At 44.2% G+C, this 20002-nt stretch overlaps 1 protein-coding gene across 3 annotated transcripts; it reads left to right on the top strand.

Moving 5' to 3' along the window:
* Positions 1-1804: 1804 nt before the first annotated feature.
* On the top strand, positions 1805-14437 carry irs2b (insulin receptor substrate 2b). 3 transcript variants are annotated; one of them, XR_015125324.1, is made up of 3 exons: positions 1805-5407; positions 6687-7326; positions 12012-14437. XR_015125324.1 is itself a non-coding variant. In XM_086266265.1 (2 exons), the coding sequence occupies exons 1-2, from the start codon at positions 2101-2103 to the stop codon at positions 12014-12016; spliced, it is 3312 nt and encodes a 1103-aa protein (XP_086122391.1). In that variant the 5' UTR covers positions 1806-2100; the 3' UTR covers positions 12017-14437. The 3 variants fall into 3 exon arrangements, 1 of the variants encoding a protein (XP_086122391.1); XR_015125325.1 differs by having other exon boundaries at positions 6687-7029; XM_086266265.1 differs by lacking the exon at positions 6687-7326 and having other exon boundaries at positions 1806-5407.
* Positions 14438-20002: the final 5565 nt, after the last annotated feature.

A 20002-nucleotide genomic window follows, 5' to 3' on the forward strand; every position in this document is an offset into this window, starting at 1 on the left:
TATTATACAAGGAAAGCTGTCCTGCACTTGAAACACTTCTGAGACTCGATTCATAATTGATCTGAGATTTAAGCAACAGTAAATACTGTAAATGTTACTCAAATTGGCCGTGAAAAGTGTCCATTTGTGTGTGGAGTGTGTGAAAGTTCAGAACCAAGTGTGTGTCTGTCATGTAGGAAACCTAATATCAAGAGCCAGGGAACCCTCCTTATCCAACTGGGAGATATTTGAGCCTAGGACGTTCAGACACTGGACGCTGTTACATCTATTTATATCTATGTCTTCATAGCTGAGGTAAACACAGTTTAGAGTTCAGATAATGAAAGGAACTGCACGGAACACGCACGTTAAAGGTAATTTGAAGGACAGATCACTTGATTTGGCTGCCTGATTGGAATCTTCTCCTCATGGCAGCAGTAAAATAATTTATCCTGTTGGCATAATTGACCTTGCCGCTAAGGAGAGGGTGTTGCTGAGCCAGCACTGTGGGATTTGCAGGAAAACGGGAGTATTAACATGAGGTGGGGGGTAGATTTCAATAAGTCATCATCGTGGGATGTGCAGCTATTCAAAAGTGTTACTACAGTGTCACTTTTTACTGTGTTGGCCCAGGATACATAGCTGTCAGGACACACTGTACCTTCTCTTGGCAGCATGACGTTCCTGCTGGACGAGAAAAGAGGAGTTTCAGTCCCACAGGATGTCAAAAAGAGAATACTGGCTATCCGCAGCAAACTCAGATCACCATCCCGCCACGGTACCCAGTTTGCTCCCGCGTTTTATCATTACGCACATTACCAGCCGCTGACGCATTGAGATCAGGAGAATTTTTTGCGTCATCATGACTGCTGTGTTATATGACCATATATGGGGTACTTTTAGTTTCGTGTACAAGGAGTACTTTTAAGATTTTGTACGCTATAACCTCCTATCGCCTTAGATATTTTGGGCATATGTTCACCCCAGAATAACTGTTTTCACACCGCCACGCTCTGTTTCTGAATGGGTTAAGACAAACACAGAGATGAAGCAGTAAAAAACCCACCAAAAAACAAACAAAAAAATTGCAACTGAGCAGCTCTGGCAAACATGAATAAATCAGCAAGCAACCGCATTATGCAATAAAATACACTGCATTCTGTGCGCTCTTGTCATTTCTTGTACTAGTTATTCCGCGCGAACAATTGGGTGCTTTCGCTTAAGAGTAAAAAAGGGGAAGAGGACGGGGGAGAATATCCCGCTTACACTGTGAATGCAGGCTTTTCTGGCTGAACGGCTCATGGGGAATATTAAATTCATGTGCCAGAGCTGCAGAGTCGACCAGGTGATGCTTGTTTACCAGTTGGAGAACACTGGAACGACTCCCTCTAGAGTTTAAATATGGTCAAAGTGTAGTGAGAGAAAAAACAAACACCCATGGTAAGAAAATTTCCGACAGTGAAACAATACCTGTAAATTATACGTGTATAAAACCAGTTACGCGTCATATATTCGGTCTGTGCATATAACGGATCTATACTCAGGTTATATTTTTCATAATCCACCCCGTAACGCCTTAAATGACGCAAATGATGGTTTTCTGAATCGGGGACATCTCGTTTGAGTAGTTGGGACCGGGCTATATCCTGCTAAAAAAAACGTACACTGAAGCCAAACGAAGGATCATAGGAATAGGGATGCTATAAATAAAGCTACAGTCCTAACTGACTACACGCAAATGAGTCGGAAGAGGGCAGTGATAGTAGGAGGGCTCTCTCGCTCTCACTCTCTTTCCTTTCTCACTCCAGCATTCATCCCTTTTCCACCAATAAACCCAATGAGCTGAGTGCGCACCGCCCACTGTTGGTGAGTGCGTATTTTTTTCGTCTCCTTTCCCTTCTTTTTTTTAAAACCGGAGCTGAATGTGTAGATCGTCACATGTTGTTTCACCCTCTTCGGCCCGGACACCAGCAGACATGTGTTATTTATCGCTCGGCTGTGGGAGAAGACGAATTAACGTGAAACCGGCTCTGGAAGTACAGGATTAAAAGAAAGCGAGTCGTTTCTTTTTACAACTAAAGGGAACGGAAGCATTGTGTCTGATAAGAGGAGGACGCGAGAATGGCGAGTCCGCCGAACACCGGTGATCAGTCGTTATTGGCCAGTAACGCAAACAGCGGCATCAAGAAATGCGGATATCTGAAAAAGCAGAAACACGGACATAAGCGCTTTTTTGTTCTAAAGGAGCCGAGCGAAGGTTTCCCTGCCCGGTTGGAATACTACGAGAGCGAGAAGAAATGGAAAAACAAATCGGCCCCGAAGAGAGTCATCCCTCTGGACTGCTGTCTCAATATCAGCAAGAGAGCAGACGCAAAATACAAATATCTTATTGCTCTTTATACCAAGGATGAGTATTTTGCTTTGGCGACGGAAAACGAGCAGGAACAGGAGAGCTGGTACCGGGTGCTGACGGATTTAATGGCAGAGGGGAAAGTATATGACGGCTCGGCGTCTAACTCTGCGTCCTCGCTGGTTGGCTACGACGAGTCGAGCTACGGTGTAATAACGCCGGTGACCGCCGCCTACAAGGAGGTATGGCAAGTAAATCTAAAATCTAAAGGTCTCGGACAGAGTCGAAATTTAACAGGGGTGTACAGGCTGTGTCTCTCCAGCCGGACTATCAGCTTCGTTAAGCTTAACTCTGATGTTGCCTCAGTCACCTTGCAGCTGATGAATATCCGGAGGTGCGGCCACTCTGACAGCTTTTTCTTCATAGAGGTTGGCCGATCTGCATCCACGGGTCCGGGGGAGCTGTGGATGCAGGCGGATGACTCTGTGGTGGCTCAAAACATTCACGAAACTATCTTGGAGGCCATGAAAGCCATGAAGGAGCTGTCGGAATTCCGCCCGCGCAGCAAAAGCCAGTCCTCTGGTACAAACCCCATCTCTGTACCCTCGCGGAGGCACCTGAATAATCTACCCCCGAGGCAGACCGGGCTTCCCCGGCGGTCGCGTACTGACAGCATGGCTGCGACCTCTCCTGTGAGCAAATGCTCCTCGTGTCGATTACGCACTGCGAGCGAGGGCGACGGCACCATGGCGCGCACTATGTCAGTCACCGGGAGCCCCCTTAGTCCAGGGGTCCACAGGACCCTGCTGAGCAGATCTCATACCATTACTGCACGCCCTTCTCTGACGTTTGAATCTTCCACCCTCCAGCATAGTAAGTCCATGTCTATGCCTCTGTCTCCTTCTCCACCTGTGACCACTGCTTGTCCAAGCCATGCATCTTCCTGCCAAGACAGCGGTGCCCCTCGCCCCTCTAGCTGCAGTGCATCCTTCTCAGGCTCTCCCAGTGATGCTGGCTTTATATCATGTGAGGAATTTGGCTCTAGCCCTGCGGAGGCACGAGACCTCAGGTTACCGCTTACTCTCCGCAGCAACACTCCAGAGTCCCTCAAAGCAGACACCCCCCCATCCCGGGATGGCAGTGAGCTTGATGGCTACATGGTAATGGAGCGTCAGAACCAGAATGGTTACCGGTGGTTACCAGAATTTGACAAGGTGTATCGAAAGCGCACATACTCCCTCACCACCCCCCGTCAACCGAGGGGTCCCCCCCAAGTATCTTCAGCCTCCCTGGATGAGTATACTCTTATGAGGGCAACATACACCAGTGGAAGTCAGTCTTCTCGCAGGTGTCACACCGCGTCTCCTAAAGGGATAAGTCTGGAGGATTACAGAGATGTTCAGATTGCTTCAAATGGTCACCAAGGCGACAGTGGCTATATGCCCATGATGCCTGGTGTGGCTCCTCTCACACCCGGGTCTAAGGATGACCCCTACATGCCCATGAGCCCTATGTGTGTATCTGCTCCAAAGCAAATCATCAACCCTTGTACAAAACCCTCCTCAATGGGGCTGGCCACGCGCATACACTCCCCCGGGGGTGTTTCTCTGGAGGACAGTGGGTACATGCCCATGTGGTGTGCAACCAAGATGTCAGTGGACAGCAACGATGGGAAGCTCGCCAATGGAGAATACCTGAATATGTCTCCTGTTGACACACAGGTGTCTTTTACACCCCCAGATTATATTCTCAGTCCTACAGGAGATCCCAGCCTCCCGCCAAGCCACAGGCAGCCTTATTCTTGCAGTTCTCTACCAAGATCACTTAAAGGACATTTGCAGCGCAGTGGGTCCACTGACACAGATCAGTATGTGGTGATGAGTTTACAGAGACAACGGATAGAAGAGGAATCCAACTACTGTCCTATCTCTTCAGGAAACTCTGCAACCAATGGCACTGTGGCAAGACCAGCCACTCCATCTTCTACTCCATCTCCTCTCAGAGTGGCTTGGATAGATGGAGGTCTGGTACACCGGAGTAGAGTCTGTCGGCCTACCCGCTTGGCTTTGGAATCCCTCAAAACACTACCATGCATGAGTGAGCACCCTCTTCCTTCAGAGCCACGCAGCCCCGGAGAATACATTAACATAGACTTTAGCAGTGTTAACCACAACACAACCACAGAGTCAAAGAGCCCTGAGTCCTCTGTAACCGCAGAGACGGGATCCCGGTCACTCTCAGGCTATGCTAATATTGATGTCAGCTCCACGGTTCAGCAGGTATCACACCAAACTAACTGTACAGACACAGCTGAACTGTTGACATGCCATAGTCTAGTTACCTCTCAGCAGGAAACACAGGGAGTTGAAGAGGAGGAGGTGGAGGAAGATAAAAGCACAGAGGGACAGGAAAAGGAGAGGGGTGTTCCACAGCAAGGAAGCCTTAAGTGTCAGCCTGGTCCATTCAGTGACGACTACACTGAGATGACCTTTAGTCCTTCTGACCCTTTACCTGCTCTATGCACAACTCCCCGCCCGACCAGCCCTACTGCTTGTGTCCAGAGACTCAGCCTTGAGAGCAGCATAGTAGATGTGATGCCCCCTGTGCCCGTGGACTCTTTTCTCAAGGGAGGTCCTTCATTATCTGTTACAGTTGTAGATCCACACAGGGGGGCTAAAGTTATCCGGGCCGACCCTCACGGACGTCGTCGTCACAGTTCTGAGACCTTCTCTTCCACAACCACTGTCACACCCGTGTGCCCATCCTTTGCCAACGACACTAAACGGCACAGCTCTGCCTCTGTGGAGAACGTATCTCGCACAGTTCGTAGCTCTGAAGGACTCGGTGAGGAGTACAGCAGTCCCATGTGCAGGGAAACGTCAGCTGGCTATCAAAATGGACTTAACTACATTGCCTTAAACTTGATGGAGGGAAACCTTGGGGGATGCCGGTTAGGGGGCTGTGATGAACTCCTGAGGCTCAAGACAGCTTGTGGCTGCAAGGGGGGGCTGAATGGTTTCAACTCTAGCCCCTATGCCAGCCTGGGATTTAAGGAGACTGCTGCTGCTGCTGTGAAAGGTGAGCATTGTCACACATGTCCCACACACTCATTCATTCAGTGCATTTTCATTCATGAAGGGAGTGGCGTCAGGGTTGGAGTAGGATAGAGATCCGCCTCAGGGCAACTGTGTACTCTGCAGAGATAGGCCACACGTAATGTTGTTTGCAACACTTCTGGGCTCGTTTTCAGTCCCAAAGTTGATGATAATTACCTCTAGAGAACAAAAACAGCCTCAGTGGTTTGTCTGCAGGAGCGTCTGTGTGTCTGCCCCTTGCTGTCAGTTTGTCCTTTCCACTGCGAGTTAAAAAGCTGACACTTTATTTTTCTTGAAAGCTCTTTTGTGGCCATATAATCGTGACTGACCATCACTGCAATATCCGAGATAACAGCCTACAGATTTATGTAATCCGGTGTAGTAAACTACAGTAGCTTAGAGAAGCAAACTAGTTGTCAAGATTGCTATTGGGTGTAGGCTGTAATGTTTAGACAGGATTAGTCACCTACTTGTCACACCCAGGACACGCTGACAAATCTCGAGGCTGTGATGTTGATCCTGTTTTTAAAACTGCTTTTATTTTCTCTCAAATAAAAGCCCTGAATTAGACGGTTGAATGAAAGCGGTGCGGCATGCTGAATAACAAATGCATTCTGTGGAACATGTTGCCTCCTTGTCTTCCTCCCCTCCACACATCCCAGAGGACGCAAACTCCCCTTTATTAAAAAGTAATCTTTCTGCATCATCGCATTTTTTTGAAACGGTTTTATTTTAAAAACTTATGGTTATCTGCCTTCACGTTTGCTGTTCCGTCTGTCCTGGTTTCCTCTCAGTGACGCAGTTTTGCACCGCGTCAGTGTTTCAAAAAAACATCTGATCTGATTCAGTGACGCATGCAGCGCTACACATGATGCCTCTATGGAAGCCGCTCGAAGGCGGCAAAGAGCACTCGCTATTGGTAAATCTGAAACGGTGTGTTACACAGACCTCAGAGAACAAAACGAATAAGCAGCAAAATCCCTGAGACTCGAAGGGGAAGAGTTGTTATCAAAATATTACCTTTCGCCTCATTTTCTTTCCTCTTTCTGCTGCATCAGGGGCTTTTCATCCATCTGTAAATGCCAAGGATTATTTACACGGATGGATGACATGGCAGGGACATGTCAGAAGTTGCTGTTGTTTCTAAAGAAAATACAAAGTGTTAAGATCATAGTGACTCAGGAGTCAGTGTTCCTGATGGTGAAATACAAGAGTTTAATTGCTGTTTGCAGTTTCACAACTAAGTTGTCTCTTTGTCTCAGCTGGCTCCCCTGCTGTGAGAGCGCAGCCAGTGTGGAGCTCGGTGCAAGTCATCGGGTTCCCCAGACAAACAAGTGAGTCAGTTGTTTATCAATTGTCAGGTACTGGGTTTCAGGACTGGAATGTGGGCAGTGTGCAAAGGTTGCTGGGAGAGGTGAACGCTCACTTGTTTTTCTAACCTGCTGGGATGAAATCGGGAGGGGAGGGGTTCTTTTTTTCACTATGAGCAACTTCACAAATTGTAAAATGAGCTGGTGGTTTTGTTGTTTGTTTCTTTTTCTTTCTTTTTTACACAGGAGACTTGTCTGAACACATGTGACTCGTGTGCACCTGAGGCACGCACAGGTACCCGTGAGAATTCACTGTGATCTGTACATTTATGGGATTTATGGAATTTTTTATGGAATTTTTTTTTTTTTAACCCGTGGTGCAAGGCTAGAAGAGCAGGGGAGGAGGAAGGAGGGAGGTGAAAGAACAATGGTGATGGATGGTTGACTTGTTTTGTTTTTCATGTATAACAAAATGGACTATTGAGCTGCTGGCAGAAGGCAGAGAGTGGGTGAGAAGGAAGAATGGAAGAAAAATGCTGAATGACAGAAAGATCAGTGCCTTCCCAACAAGCAGCCGCTGGCCTTTGCTTCGGTAACTTTAGTACATGTGGCTACAACAGCGAGGAAAGTTGTTGATACTCGCATCCAAATACATAGCATTCCGATGCGAGAGGAAAAATAGGGCCCGTCTGTTTACTACAAGATGGCAGGCTATACCACATTCTCACCTTATCACTGAGTGAACCATAGTTTGCATTCCCGGTTGTATATCACACTGTCACAGGTAGATTACGAAATCACCTGTCCTCATTTGGCACTGTGGTGTGAAGGGGAAGCTGAGCGGAGGGAGGGCGTTATAAAAATGCTTGACTTTCTGTATGAAAATCCTAAAGTATGGCTCAGTTGAGTTTGTGTATTTTAAGCGTTAGAGAGGGAGCGAGAGAGAGAGAATGGGGTGGTAGTGGTGCAGTGTGGTGCGTGGCTTTCAGTGCAAGCTTTGGACTAGTGTCAGCTTCTTGAACTTTGGGCTAGTTTTTGTGAGTGGGGGATGTTACCACTGGAGCATTACCACTAATCTAAAGAAAAAGAGAGGCACGTGCACTCCTTTTACAGCTTTTTTTATTTTTGGCTCGTCCTCATATCTACTTTTAGAGTATCTACACTGCCACTTATCATATCACTATAAAAGCCTCTTTATTATCCGCCTGCCGTCTTCTTTTCCCTAACCTGTCCTCATTTATCGAGTGCTCGTCTCTCTGACTGTAAGCAGTCTTGCATGAATGCAGACAGCAGAGAAAGATTCACGCTTTCCATTTGTGGGCCCAGACCCCCCTGCAACCCCCCGAAATACAAACACACGCATTTTGACTTTGTGTGCCTCTCCCATGTGCGTACACACACACACAGGCGTCAGCAGATGGTGGAGGGGTTGGGTGTGGGGTCAGGGGGTTTGCACCTGCCTCGCCAAGCAGTGCTCACTGGTTATCTGGCCCTTCAGAGGAGAGTGACAATACGCTAATGACTGGCCGCCATCTGCTACGACAGCTACGGGAGAAGGTTGTGGGCGTGGCCAAGCACTCTCAAGGAGCTACCAACCCCCCCCCACCTCATCCAATGCATCCCTCCCCCAACCCAAACCCCTTCTTCCTCTCTTCAAGCATTGTTTTTCTTTTCAGTAATCATGTGACACCCCACGCCACACACCTTCTCCATATTGGGGCGTTCACAGGCCTTTTGTTTTTCCTGTTGTTTTGCGACCTCAGTGGGCCGTGTCTGATTGCTGAAGGCCATAAAGGATTACCTAACAATGCACTAAAAAAATTAGCTAATCATGTCTGAGTAGAGCAGCTGACAAGACACTTTACTTCTCTTGCTGCTCGGGAGAAATCCATTACATAAATACTGCAGTTTTTTACGACTTTTATGGCTTTTTTTTGTTAATTCCAGTGCATTTAAAAGATGTCATGTGTGGCTCTGGGAAACAGTGGTGACTGTTTTCACTATGAGAAAGAGGAGTTAGTCATAAAAATAATAAACAGTTATAGCCTTAGGACTATGTTATGTTTATGAGCTGGTGGAAAAGTATGACATCTTCATGTCTGACATTTTTTTTGTTGTTGATAAAATTAATTGTGAATCATCATATACATAAAGAATTTCCTGTAGAAAGTGCACAGAGAATACCTTTACTCGGGTTTTTGGCTCCACGCAGCATTTTGAGGAACCCACAGTCTCTGTCCTCACCTGTCCTGTACACCCCTCCCATCTCCTCCCCACGCACATACGCACACAGACACACATGCACAGTGCTCCAGGCTGTCTGATACATAACTCTTTGAGCAAACTAGGGCGGGATGTTCTAGCGCTAGATGAAAACAAAGTTGACCTCCCGTATCCTCAGTTTAGCTTGGAGGTAAGAAGGATTACATGTCAGGATTAAGCATTGTTTAGTAGCTTGTGTTTTTTTTTTTTTTGCTTTTTGTTTTTAAATGCAGAGGAAGAGACAGATCCTCTGTGACTGTGAGTGGACATTTTATGGTAATTATACCCACAAGGCACATTAAGTGAGTTTAGTCTTGGCTGCTAGCTAATTATACCTTTTTTTTTCCCCCCGTCATAAGCAGACCGGCTACTCATGAACTCTTTCCCAACTTTCTGACCTCCCCACTTGGTTTGTTAATGCTCCTCTGTAGAGCTGATAGTCGTACCGTTAGTTTCGTTATATTCAGTGGCTTAATTATATAAGCTTTATTTTCTGGTGCTTTTATAAAGGAGTAGTTGAAATAATTCACAAACACGCAGTTTCATATTCTCACAATTATTATTATTATTATTATTATTATTATATTCGAGCTAACCGTAAACTGAATGGTTTTGCATTTTTGACATGCTAAGCAAAACATCCAAATGTGTCAGCGGAGCTTAGGGAAACTGATTTGCTTTGGTGTTTTTTTTTCCCCTCCACCTTTTTTTGTAGACCAAATGATTTACTGAGGAACTAATTGCCGGATTAATCAATAATCCACGTGAACTGCTGCAAGTGGATAATGTGACACGATGAGGAATGCCAAAGCTCTGTATGCAATAGTGAGTCAGCTGGATTGCCGAGTTGTGCAGCATTGTTTTTCTTTTTGTTGTTGTTTAGCTGGTCAGACAAAGGTGTGGGAGGTCAGAGGTGAAGTCAGTCAGTCAGTGTTTGTTCACTGAAGATTAGAGAGGAGGTAGTGGGGCAGGAATGTAAACAGAGCAGATCTGAGCCTGCTGATCTCTCCTTGTTTGTCTGTAGGTTCGTTTCCAGTCTACCCCACAATAAAAGCAAAAACAGTTTGCAGTCCACTTCCTTTCTCTTGAATGTTGCTCAGAGTTGCAGTTTGGAGTAGTTCCCTTTAAAGCCTGTTCATTTATCTCATTGACAACATCAAGCTACTCAAGTCTGTGGTGGTTACAGACAGAGTAACTTGTTTACTCTGACTCTGAAGCTCTAGAGAGGAGGCTGCTAATACATGCCTGTGTGTATGTGTGTGTGTCTTATTCTTGAATGGAGCATAGCTAAATTTAGCCTGTGAGAACTAAATAAATAATGAACAGAGCCCAAGTCTATGTGTGTGTGTGTGTGTGTGTGTGTGTGTGTGCGTGCGTGTATGTGCTTGTGTGTGTGTGTGTGTGTGTGGGTTGGGACAGGGGGCACAGACAAGAGTTGTTGGGAGGGGCGGAGGAGGAATGTGTGTCTGTGCTCCAAAAAGAGGAGGGGTAGAAGCCATTGGGTTCATTCCCCCATTAGACCTCTGTCCTCTTCTCTCAATAACATCCCCCTCCCCAAATCTTCCTGCCCACCCACGCTTTCTTCACTCAGATTCTATTTAAATCGCATGTTTCGAACAGAAAATGTGTGTATGCGCAGTCCTTATATGCACTTGCAAGATTGTCCACAAACAAGGAAGTGTGTTTATGTTCATGGCTACACCTGGTTGCTAATCTGAGCTGTTAGTGATTCAACAGTCCTTCCCGGCAGATCTCAGTCATTCTCACCTATGTGCCTGCCTATACAGGCCGTCGACTGGCCCAGCCCCTCCAGAAACAGACACACACACACACACACACACACTTGACTGTTATGGTCCATCGGTCCCATGACCTCACTGCATTCCCGTTCCTCTCTGTCAGGTTGATTCTGTTACTGTGTTTTTTCCACCCCGTCCCAACACGGCCTTTCCGCTGTATTCTGCCTCTGACACCCGTGGCGATAAAGACACAGAGCTCGCTCAGCGCCAGGTAGCCTCAAGAGTGAAATCATCTCCTCTGTTATTCAAATGAACTCAGTGGTTCCACGGTTTTGCATCACAGACGTCCCCGAGCAGCAGTAAAGGTGCCCTGGCATTTCCAGTTTAGTTTTTTTTTTTTTTGAAGCTTTTGATTGGACATCAGGATCAGCATCAATTTACATTTATAGCCAGTATGTATAGGGAAAAAAGCCCAGAACAGACGTGTGCCTGTTTGCGGTGAGAATAGCTGAGGAGGGGGGCTGCAAGGGCTGAATGAAAGGTTTGTTTTAGAGAATGACGATCACATCCAGCTTTGTGAAAACGGCTCTTGTTCACGACTGGGGAAGAGGGAGAGGAGACAGCAAATGAGGGAAGAAATGCAGCTACAGACCGTGTGTGTGTGTGTGTGTCTCTGCGTGTGTGTGCGGGTCACCCAGCCAAGACTTCCGCTCCCATTTGATAGCTCTGCATGCAAATGAAACCTCACAAACATGTACACAGGGGCAAGGGTCAGTGCAGCTTTCCACTGGGAGAAAAGCAACACTCTCAAAGACTCTGGGTTCATGGTATTTGAAAGTACATAGCTGCGGTATGTGTGGGAGCAATTAAGAATACCTGTTTGTTAGTGTGTGGGAGTGTTGTTGGCGTGACGTTTGCCATCACTGGTCTGTTTCAGCTGCACAGTGCTAAATGCCACTCTGCTTTTTTTTCCCCTGCTGTAAAAGCACCTGCCACTTGAGTGTCTACCAGCTGAGGAATACACACACAGACACACATACTCATACACGAAAGCAGGCCTCTTGAAATGCACTCATTCCTTACTTGGTAGCAGAGTGACCTTCCCCTCCCCTCGATTGTTCTGTCCTACATAATAAATGATGCAAACTGTATGTACACGCTTAGATTAAGTTACTGGGGGGAATATTGACTTTTTTTAACTTATATTTCATTTCATTTCTATAAATTACATGATAAGAAACTAACTCTTTTCTTCTTCTTCTTCTTCTTCTTTCAGAATGAAGGCTGATGGGTCTTCCCAACTTGCCTCCCCCCCCCACCCCTTCCTCCTCTTCTTCTTCCTGTGAATGTAGGATTTCACTTCAGCCAGATGCCGAGGTCGCCAGAGCGACAGCTGGACCTTGTGCTGTAGCCCATGTCCTTTGACCCTTCTGCCGCCTCTGGGGGTTACGGGGACAGCCATCGCCATGGAAACACGGACATTTGACCCTCCCTCCTTTTTTGTGGCACCTAAACATTCTGGTGCCATTGCTGCTGTAGTGCTAGATTTAAACAAACAGAAAACTAAAAACCGACTTTTAATTCTAAGCATAGTTAGGTAACTATGTGTCTAGGTACGTCAGCCTGCAGTATACTATGTTCATCGCTGGTATTGTTATTATCAATTATACAATTTCAACTGGCTTTCTAATGGCTTCGACCAGTAGTTGCCAGACATTCACACCTGAAAACCTGTGAACCAAACTTGGAGAGCATGCGTGCGCAAACATGCACGCAAAACCCTTCATGCATACAGATGACATGTATTTATTTATTTATCGTGTATGTGTGTATGCATTCATTGAAATGTCTGAGAATTTGTAAACAGATTGTACTGCAAAAAGAGACGGCATTTATGAACATATTTAAAATCAAAGGTAACATTTGCTAAAAAAAAATAAACCCTACCTCAGCACCAAGTTACACAGTAGAATTCTATATATATATATATATATAAAATATTTATTTTCAAAGGTGAATGTTTTTTAAAAAGTCACCGATCCAAAGCCTTACTCCAGCCATCAGCCCCCACCTGATGGATTTTCTTTTCTTTTTTTTTAGGTTGGACCTCTAAACACGCAGTATATCAAAGATTTAACTGATCATCACAGAGACTGAATGTTCATTAGAGCCGAATGAGAGCCGACCTCTCTGAGATTAAGTTCCCTCTCTCCCCACATTTATGACTAGATTATGTATTAGAAATCCAGAGTAATATATTTATTATTGTACCTTTAAATGGAGGTATTCATACACACTAAAATAATACTTGGAGGATGTTGGAGAAATAGGTGACGTTGCATTGCAAATGCATGCAGCTGTGACAAATGTAACTGCAGCATGAGCCAGGTCCACCTGGACCTGATCATGTGAAATGTGGCCTGTCTGAGTAAGAGTCTCAGCACCTTTTAAACACTACACCAACTCACCCGCCGTTCACCTAAAATATCCTGCACACCTGACAGGACAAGGGACTGAAACGTGAATGTTTGAAGTTATTTATACAGAGCAACTGGACAGCCCAGTGTCTCACATTTTCTCACCTGATGCCTCATTGTGGAGCTCTGTCACACCACGCCAGGCAGCACTGAGCAATGTGGTACATGCAGGACTGCAGGACTGAGTCTAACTGGCTGTTCAAAAAGCCACTCGATAGCTTGAATCCATGGCCTCCACTGCATGGTCTTGCATTTACAAACTTGTCTAGATTGTAACACAGGACACACTGAATGTAGTACATGCTGTGTTCCGAGACTGGGAGCGCGCAACCCGACGAACACAACAACAGCAACAGTGAAACATGCAGAGGTACCGAATGGGAACTACAACACAGACACAAGCCGAATAAACGAAAGAAACCAGGGGAAGTATCTTATTATTTATCTGAACTCACAGGTACTTAACCTTTGCCTATATACTGTAAATAGCGCAGCGTTACATCGAAAATGTGTAAGCAAATCCTGAGAAACTTCGAGTGTTAAGTTAGATAACTTATGTTATTTTTAATGTACATAGTTAAATATTTGAGTGAACTTTCTGATACAACAGAAGCACTAATTAAGTTATAACGCTAACCAGTATGGTTTGGTTTTGATTTTTTTTTTTAAAAACTGATTTGGGATGGTCTTGTAAAGTGGATGCCACTATGACGACATTTTCTAATGCTGTAATTCTAAAAAACAAAAACAAGAAAAAAAAGATTTTAAAGAAATCAATAATACTTGACATAATTAATTCTTGATACTTAGGTACACCACAAATGGCTTATATGCAATATTTACACTTTTAAAAAGAAATTAGTTTACAAGGACGAACCAAATGTATAAATACTGTTAATAATGTTTGTTAAACCTTAATTCAAATTTTTGCTGTTTGTACATTTTTTTTCCTTCAATTTTGAAACGGAAACTTTTTCCTGCTTGTTTTTGCTAATCGAGCCTGTTGGTGTTTTGAGCAGTGTTTTTTGCATTTGGATAATGTTTCCAGTTTTTAATTCAGCATCAAGGTTGCGATATGGGCAATGGCTTACTCTGCTGTGGCTTTTCATTGTAAATATTTCATATCATGCACATTGTGATACTACTAAATGATAATTTAAACTTAGTTCATTGCTTTAGACAGTGTTGATTCTTTATAGACACATGCAATAAATAATATTTAAGAAAGCTATTTCTCTCTGTTGCTGTTCTCTTTCACACCCTGCATGAATAAGCGCAGGATGTTTCCTGCCAGTTTAACAGGAAAAGCTCATTATAAATGAGAAAAGTGAAGAGTGGATACTGTATATCTCACTTGTCTTTCACTTCTCCCCTTGTGTTCTCTGAGTGTATGTAAATCCATGCTTCTCTTTGAGAAAGACTGCGTCAGAAACCGGGTGTAGGCCTAATCTGGTGTTGCCTCCAGCATTAGCATTGTTATTGTTTTTCTATGCTTTCCTCCCAGTCCCCACCCCCAGCTATGGTAATTAGACCAGCATGTTGAAACAGCCCCCCTGTAACTGGGAGGGGATAAATGACACAGTAGTAAAAGAAAGATTTCTCACCCTCAGCCATATGCTATCGGATTATACATTCTCAAAGATTTGCTAATTAAATGGGTAATTAATGCTGAGAAATAGGTGTGATTGTCTACTGTGACGAGTCGTGTGTCTGGAAGGGAAGGGGTAGTTGTTTGTGCAGTTGTAGGGATATGACATGTTTGCAGAGCAAGTCATAAAGCTCAAAAGAAGGGGCGGGTTACAGAGAAATGCACAGGTAGACCGAGAGAGGCAGAAACAGAATGATAGCCTGAAGGTAGATCGCTCGTCCCAACAGCATAAGCAGAGGCTACAAGGCTAATGAGAGCAAAATTGTAGAGACCAAAGTGTGACATACACCTATTCCCTGTAAACCAAATCTCATCCATCACCGAAGTGCTCATTGCTCCTGTTCTCCCTCTTGCTTGACTTGCTCCTAACGTTTAATTAAAGACTGTACTTTATCTCATTAAATAGTAAAGAAGGGATAAAGCGTAAAGCTGCAGGCCAATTGTCCCTCCCTTTCTCCTCTGTTCTTTGCTGTCACAAGAGTCATGTTGTCACTTGAGAGAAGGAGAGGGGAAATAAAAACAGTCCGGCTTTTATTACTGTGTGCTGAAAACGCTGTACACGGAAGAAAGCCTCTCAGCAATACGGGAAACTGGCATGTGCATCCACGATAAAGATGCAAATCACAGTTACAGTAAGATAATGCAAAGTCAATGAACTTGTTTGTGAATATCATCTGCATACTTGCCCTGTGGGTGCATGTGAATATGCATTCGTATCAGCTGGGGTTGAGGCAGCATGTTTGTTCAACAATCAATAGGTCCATATGAGTAACATAAAATATCTAGTTACCCCAGGGAGTCATCAGGCTTATGGGCAGGGACCTGCAGCCGCTCCACAGGAAATGGCTCGCTTCCGGAAAGCTGTCCGGGACACCACCGCTGCATTAGTGGTCGTGTGTGGGTGATTTTAAAAGCTTGCACAGTTTGTGGCCATTTGTGGATGTGTCCCCCACAACGGTCAGGCTTTAATTGGTTCATGTGACCATCTTTGGCCAACATGCAACATATTTTCATGTCAACATAGACAAAAAAAAGAACAAAAATACAGTCACAATGTTACCTAACTAGAAGTGAAGTCTATGCAAAACAGAAGCACGTCACATTGCAGATGCTGCAATAAATTCAGTGTCACTAGCATGGCACATGTATTCACGCGTGACATGTGTTGACTGCGTGTCATATTAGTGATTCGTGTTTAATAACATGTGTAGTGATCTGTTACAGGCTGTATGTCAGACGAAAACAAGGAATACCTTGTGCTATAATGCAAACCTGTTCACTCATTTACTAAGGTTGGATTAGCCAGTGTACTCTGCATCATTAATGATAAACATGCAGATGACTAATTGGTTTGTAGGCACGGAACATTACAACAGTCACATTTATGCAATTTCATCTAAATAAATGTTTTGACATTGTTTTTTGTACCTTTCTCTGTTTTTTAAAGCTCCAAATCTGTTTGTTGTTGTTACCATGTTTTAAACGGACCTTTCCAAAGGGAACGCTGGCGTGCACTGTTAGATATTTAAGATTTGTAATATTTTCTCAACTCAAACTTTTAAATACGAATCTCTCTTCTGTAATTATCACTGAACTATTTGGATTTAATCAGTCTTTGTCAAGGCTCCCTGTAGATGCAGTCAGGTGCTGCATGGATTCATCCATATTCAACATCCTGGATGTTTCCCACAGATATAATAAGAAGGAATATGCACGTCTGCATTCAGCAATATTTTTTTTACCATATTTGTATATTGTGTGAAAGATAATAGATGACAGGCTCACGAGAGAGACAGAGTTCATACTTAGAGTTACGGCGCTCCCGTTTTACACTTGTGAGTGTTTAACTGTACGCTTGGAGCCCTGGAACACATTAACACAGTCGAGTCATCCTCTCTGTGTTTTCTGCCAGCAAACCTGCAGTAAACAAGGGATTACTTCCTCTTTCGAGTGTAATGTGAGAATGCAGAAGCGGTTTCTTCCCATCCACTTTATTTACCGTCACACAAACAGCTAGAATTGACATCCTTTGGTTTTTCTTGCCAACTAGTCAAACTGCAGTTTGCATCAGTGATATAAATAAGACATTTTTGAGAAGTTTGGAATTCTTCAGTTATATTCACAAAGATGTTTTCATTTGAGTTGAATCAGTTCATCTTAACAGTTGATGCCAAATTTGAAGAAACGATATCGGCTTCTTTAGAATGAAGAGGACCATTAAACAACCTGAAAAACAAAAAGTAGCTCCAGCCATCACTTTGAGCATAAAAACAAATGTATACTGTAGAGAACTTGTGTCAGACTTCATATAAACATATAATCAGTATTTGAGACTTTGCAAAACCAGCAAAGTCTTCATTAAGACAGTCCAAGTGTAGAAGGAGAGGGTATAGTGCTGCTAGAAAGTGGGAGTTATTTGTGAATTAGTTAACCCATAATGTTGTTTGGTTCATTCAGAATAATTTCTTTCTCAAAATTACAGGAATTAAATGAAGTTCTGTGCCTGATAACTTAAAGAGAACTTTCCAAGAGGTTCCCAGACTGTGATACAAATAATAAATGAGTCAGTACGGAAGCACCAGTTGAGTTTGACCCAGCATGTTTTGTATGTGTGTGTGTGTGTGTGTGTGTGTGTGTGTGTGTGTGTGTGTGTGTGTGTGTGTGTGTGTGTGTGTGTGTGTGTGACAGAAGGGGGTTTGCCTGTTGCTTACTCTTCATCTATTACTGTGTGTCTGTGTTTGTAACTATATGCATGTGTGCTTGGTCAGCTTGTTCACTAGAAATTCCCAGCTGTTTTCCAGGTAATGTTCTCACGCTTCTTTTGCATCTCCTGTTTCTCACACTGGCTGCTTTGACTATAATCCCTTCCTACAAGCACACATGCACGCATGCACGCACGTCCGCATGCATGCACACACACATGGCCCTGCCTTTTTAACTGGCCACCAGGTGAACAACAACAACCCACCTGACACACTCAAACAAACTCACACCCCTTCCTGCCTCTGATGATAGAGAAGAAGCCACAACCAAAATGGGATGGGAGCGGGGGAATGAGCACACAAACAAACAAACACACGCACGCAAACACACACACACACACACACACACACACACACAATGGGGGACCAAAATGTGAAGCGGGTGAAAAAAGGAAGAGGCAGATGGGAAAGGTGGAAAGACAAAGACTGGGACAGAAGAGAACGTGCGGGAACCAACAGGATGAGCTCATGCCCTCTCCTGGCACTGCACACTTGGTGTGACTCATACCAAGCAGGTGTGTCTGCATGTGTGTTTACATCTGCCGATCAGCTCAGGGTGTGTCCTCACATTATCGTGCCAGTGAACATGTTTTTTCAAGCACAGGTAGAGCTATTCATTACATGAGTGTTTCAGCGGGTTGACTTGTTTATCGTCACTCCGCCTGCATAATCAAAGTGACAATGAGGATAAAGAATGGCTTTTAAAATAGTTTGTCTTTTTCCCCAGAACACAAATTTAGAAAAACAGCAGACCAACAGAGGGTATGATGTAAGGATTACCAGTTTAGAAACCCCTGACTACTATGTACTTCCTTGAAAGTAACCGCATCCTCCCCGAGAGCAGCAGTATGAGAGAGAGGTTTTTTTTGGGAGTGGGCCCCTGCTAAAAGTCTCCTGTTCCCCTCCCTGCTTTTGCCTCAAAGTGATGGATGTGGTTGGTGGAGACAGCACACAACCTGCAGACAGCCGCCAGCTCCTTAGAAGGAAACTCCATCTGCGTCCGTGGTCGCTGAGTGTCAGCAAGCAGCACGTATACATATGCGTTGAGAGAAAGTTTGATAACGGCACAAGAATCCAAAGTCTGCTGTTCATGAAGTGAGTAAATTTGCTGCTCAGATTCATCCCATGGGAAAACGAAAAAGTAATTGTACGACTCTTCGCGGATCACCAGCACCGATGTGTTGAAAGCCCAAGTCACGTATACGGACTTCAGTGCATCTCTCAGCACAAGATCAACCATGATGAAATTCCTGTTGGCTAACACTGTGATAATTCCATGTTTTACACACCTCGATAGAACTCATTTATTTAACATCAATATGAAAAATGCATGCTTTCTATTGTATTATAATGGTACAACAGAAAAAGAAGCAAACAAAAGGGTGCACACACCACTGCTAAACCTTCTCATGTGCAAAATGGGATGTTTCTCTTTGATGTTCAAAACACTGAAAAAGGTGTACATGCTAAAGTAACTGCAACAAACCTTCTGTATAAATTCTTGTAAAAAGCTACTTCAGGACTGACAGGACGACCGGAAATAGAGATTAACTTAACTTTTTCTAACATTTCCTGTAGATAATCTGGACCATTGTTCTCGCTTTTTCGGCATAACCTGTAAATAAAATGACTACTAATGTTTCACGTCCTCTAATCTGCATGTCGCCTCCATCTACAGTTTTCTTTATCTCTGATGATATTCTGAATTCTCCGGGTTCGTGTCTTATCTCACCCGGTCTCGGCATGACGCACAGAGCTGAGCAAGGTCATACAATTTCTATGCCACGCTGAGATAATGTCCTTGAATAGGAAATCTCAGAATAACTCCATGCTCTTGCTGAATGTTTCTATATTTGAGAGCAATGAATGGACAGCAACAGAGATAGAACACGAGCGAGAACCGAAGGACATTAAATGCGTTCATGTGTCGATTTATACGTTTTTGACTCCTCTGGTCAAAGAGATGTATTGAACATGTGCTGGCCCTTATGCAAGGTCACTGGTGAGCATGTGACAAAATCTTCTACAAAAACATGAATATCAAACCAGCAGTAAACACAGTAGGTAAGTTGATACAGAAAGCAGAGCTTGTGGCGTGTTAGAGGAGATGTGAGGGGGATGGGAATCTCATTTGGGAATTACCTCATTACTATATGAATGATGTAGGCTGGTAGTGGTGAGGGTAAGATAAATAATTAGCGAAACACACAAGTGAACACAAAAAAGGCTTCTTGTTTTTCGGATTGAAGAGCGAAAAGAGCAAAATCGTTTATAAACCAGAGGGAAGGATTCGTTTTCTCACTGACAAGAGCATTTTGTTATTTCACAGTAACGAAATGGCTCTAGATACAAAAGCTGTTTCCTTGTTTGGCTTCTCCTG

Source organism: Aulonocara sp. 'chitande type north' Nkhata Bay, linkage group LG16 (genome assembly GCF_057382095.1).
Source record: "Aulonocara sp. 'chitande type north' Nkhata Bay isolate Kocher_YH1m ecotype deep benthic linkage group LG16, A_spYH_male_GT1.1, whole genome shotgun sequence".
Lineage (NCBI taxonomy): Eukaryota > Metazoa > Chordata > Actinopteri > Cichliformes > Cichlidae > Aulonocara > Aulonocara sp. 'chitande type north' Nkhata Bay.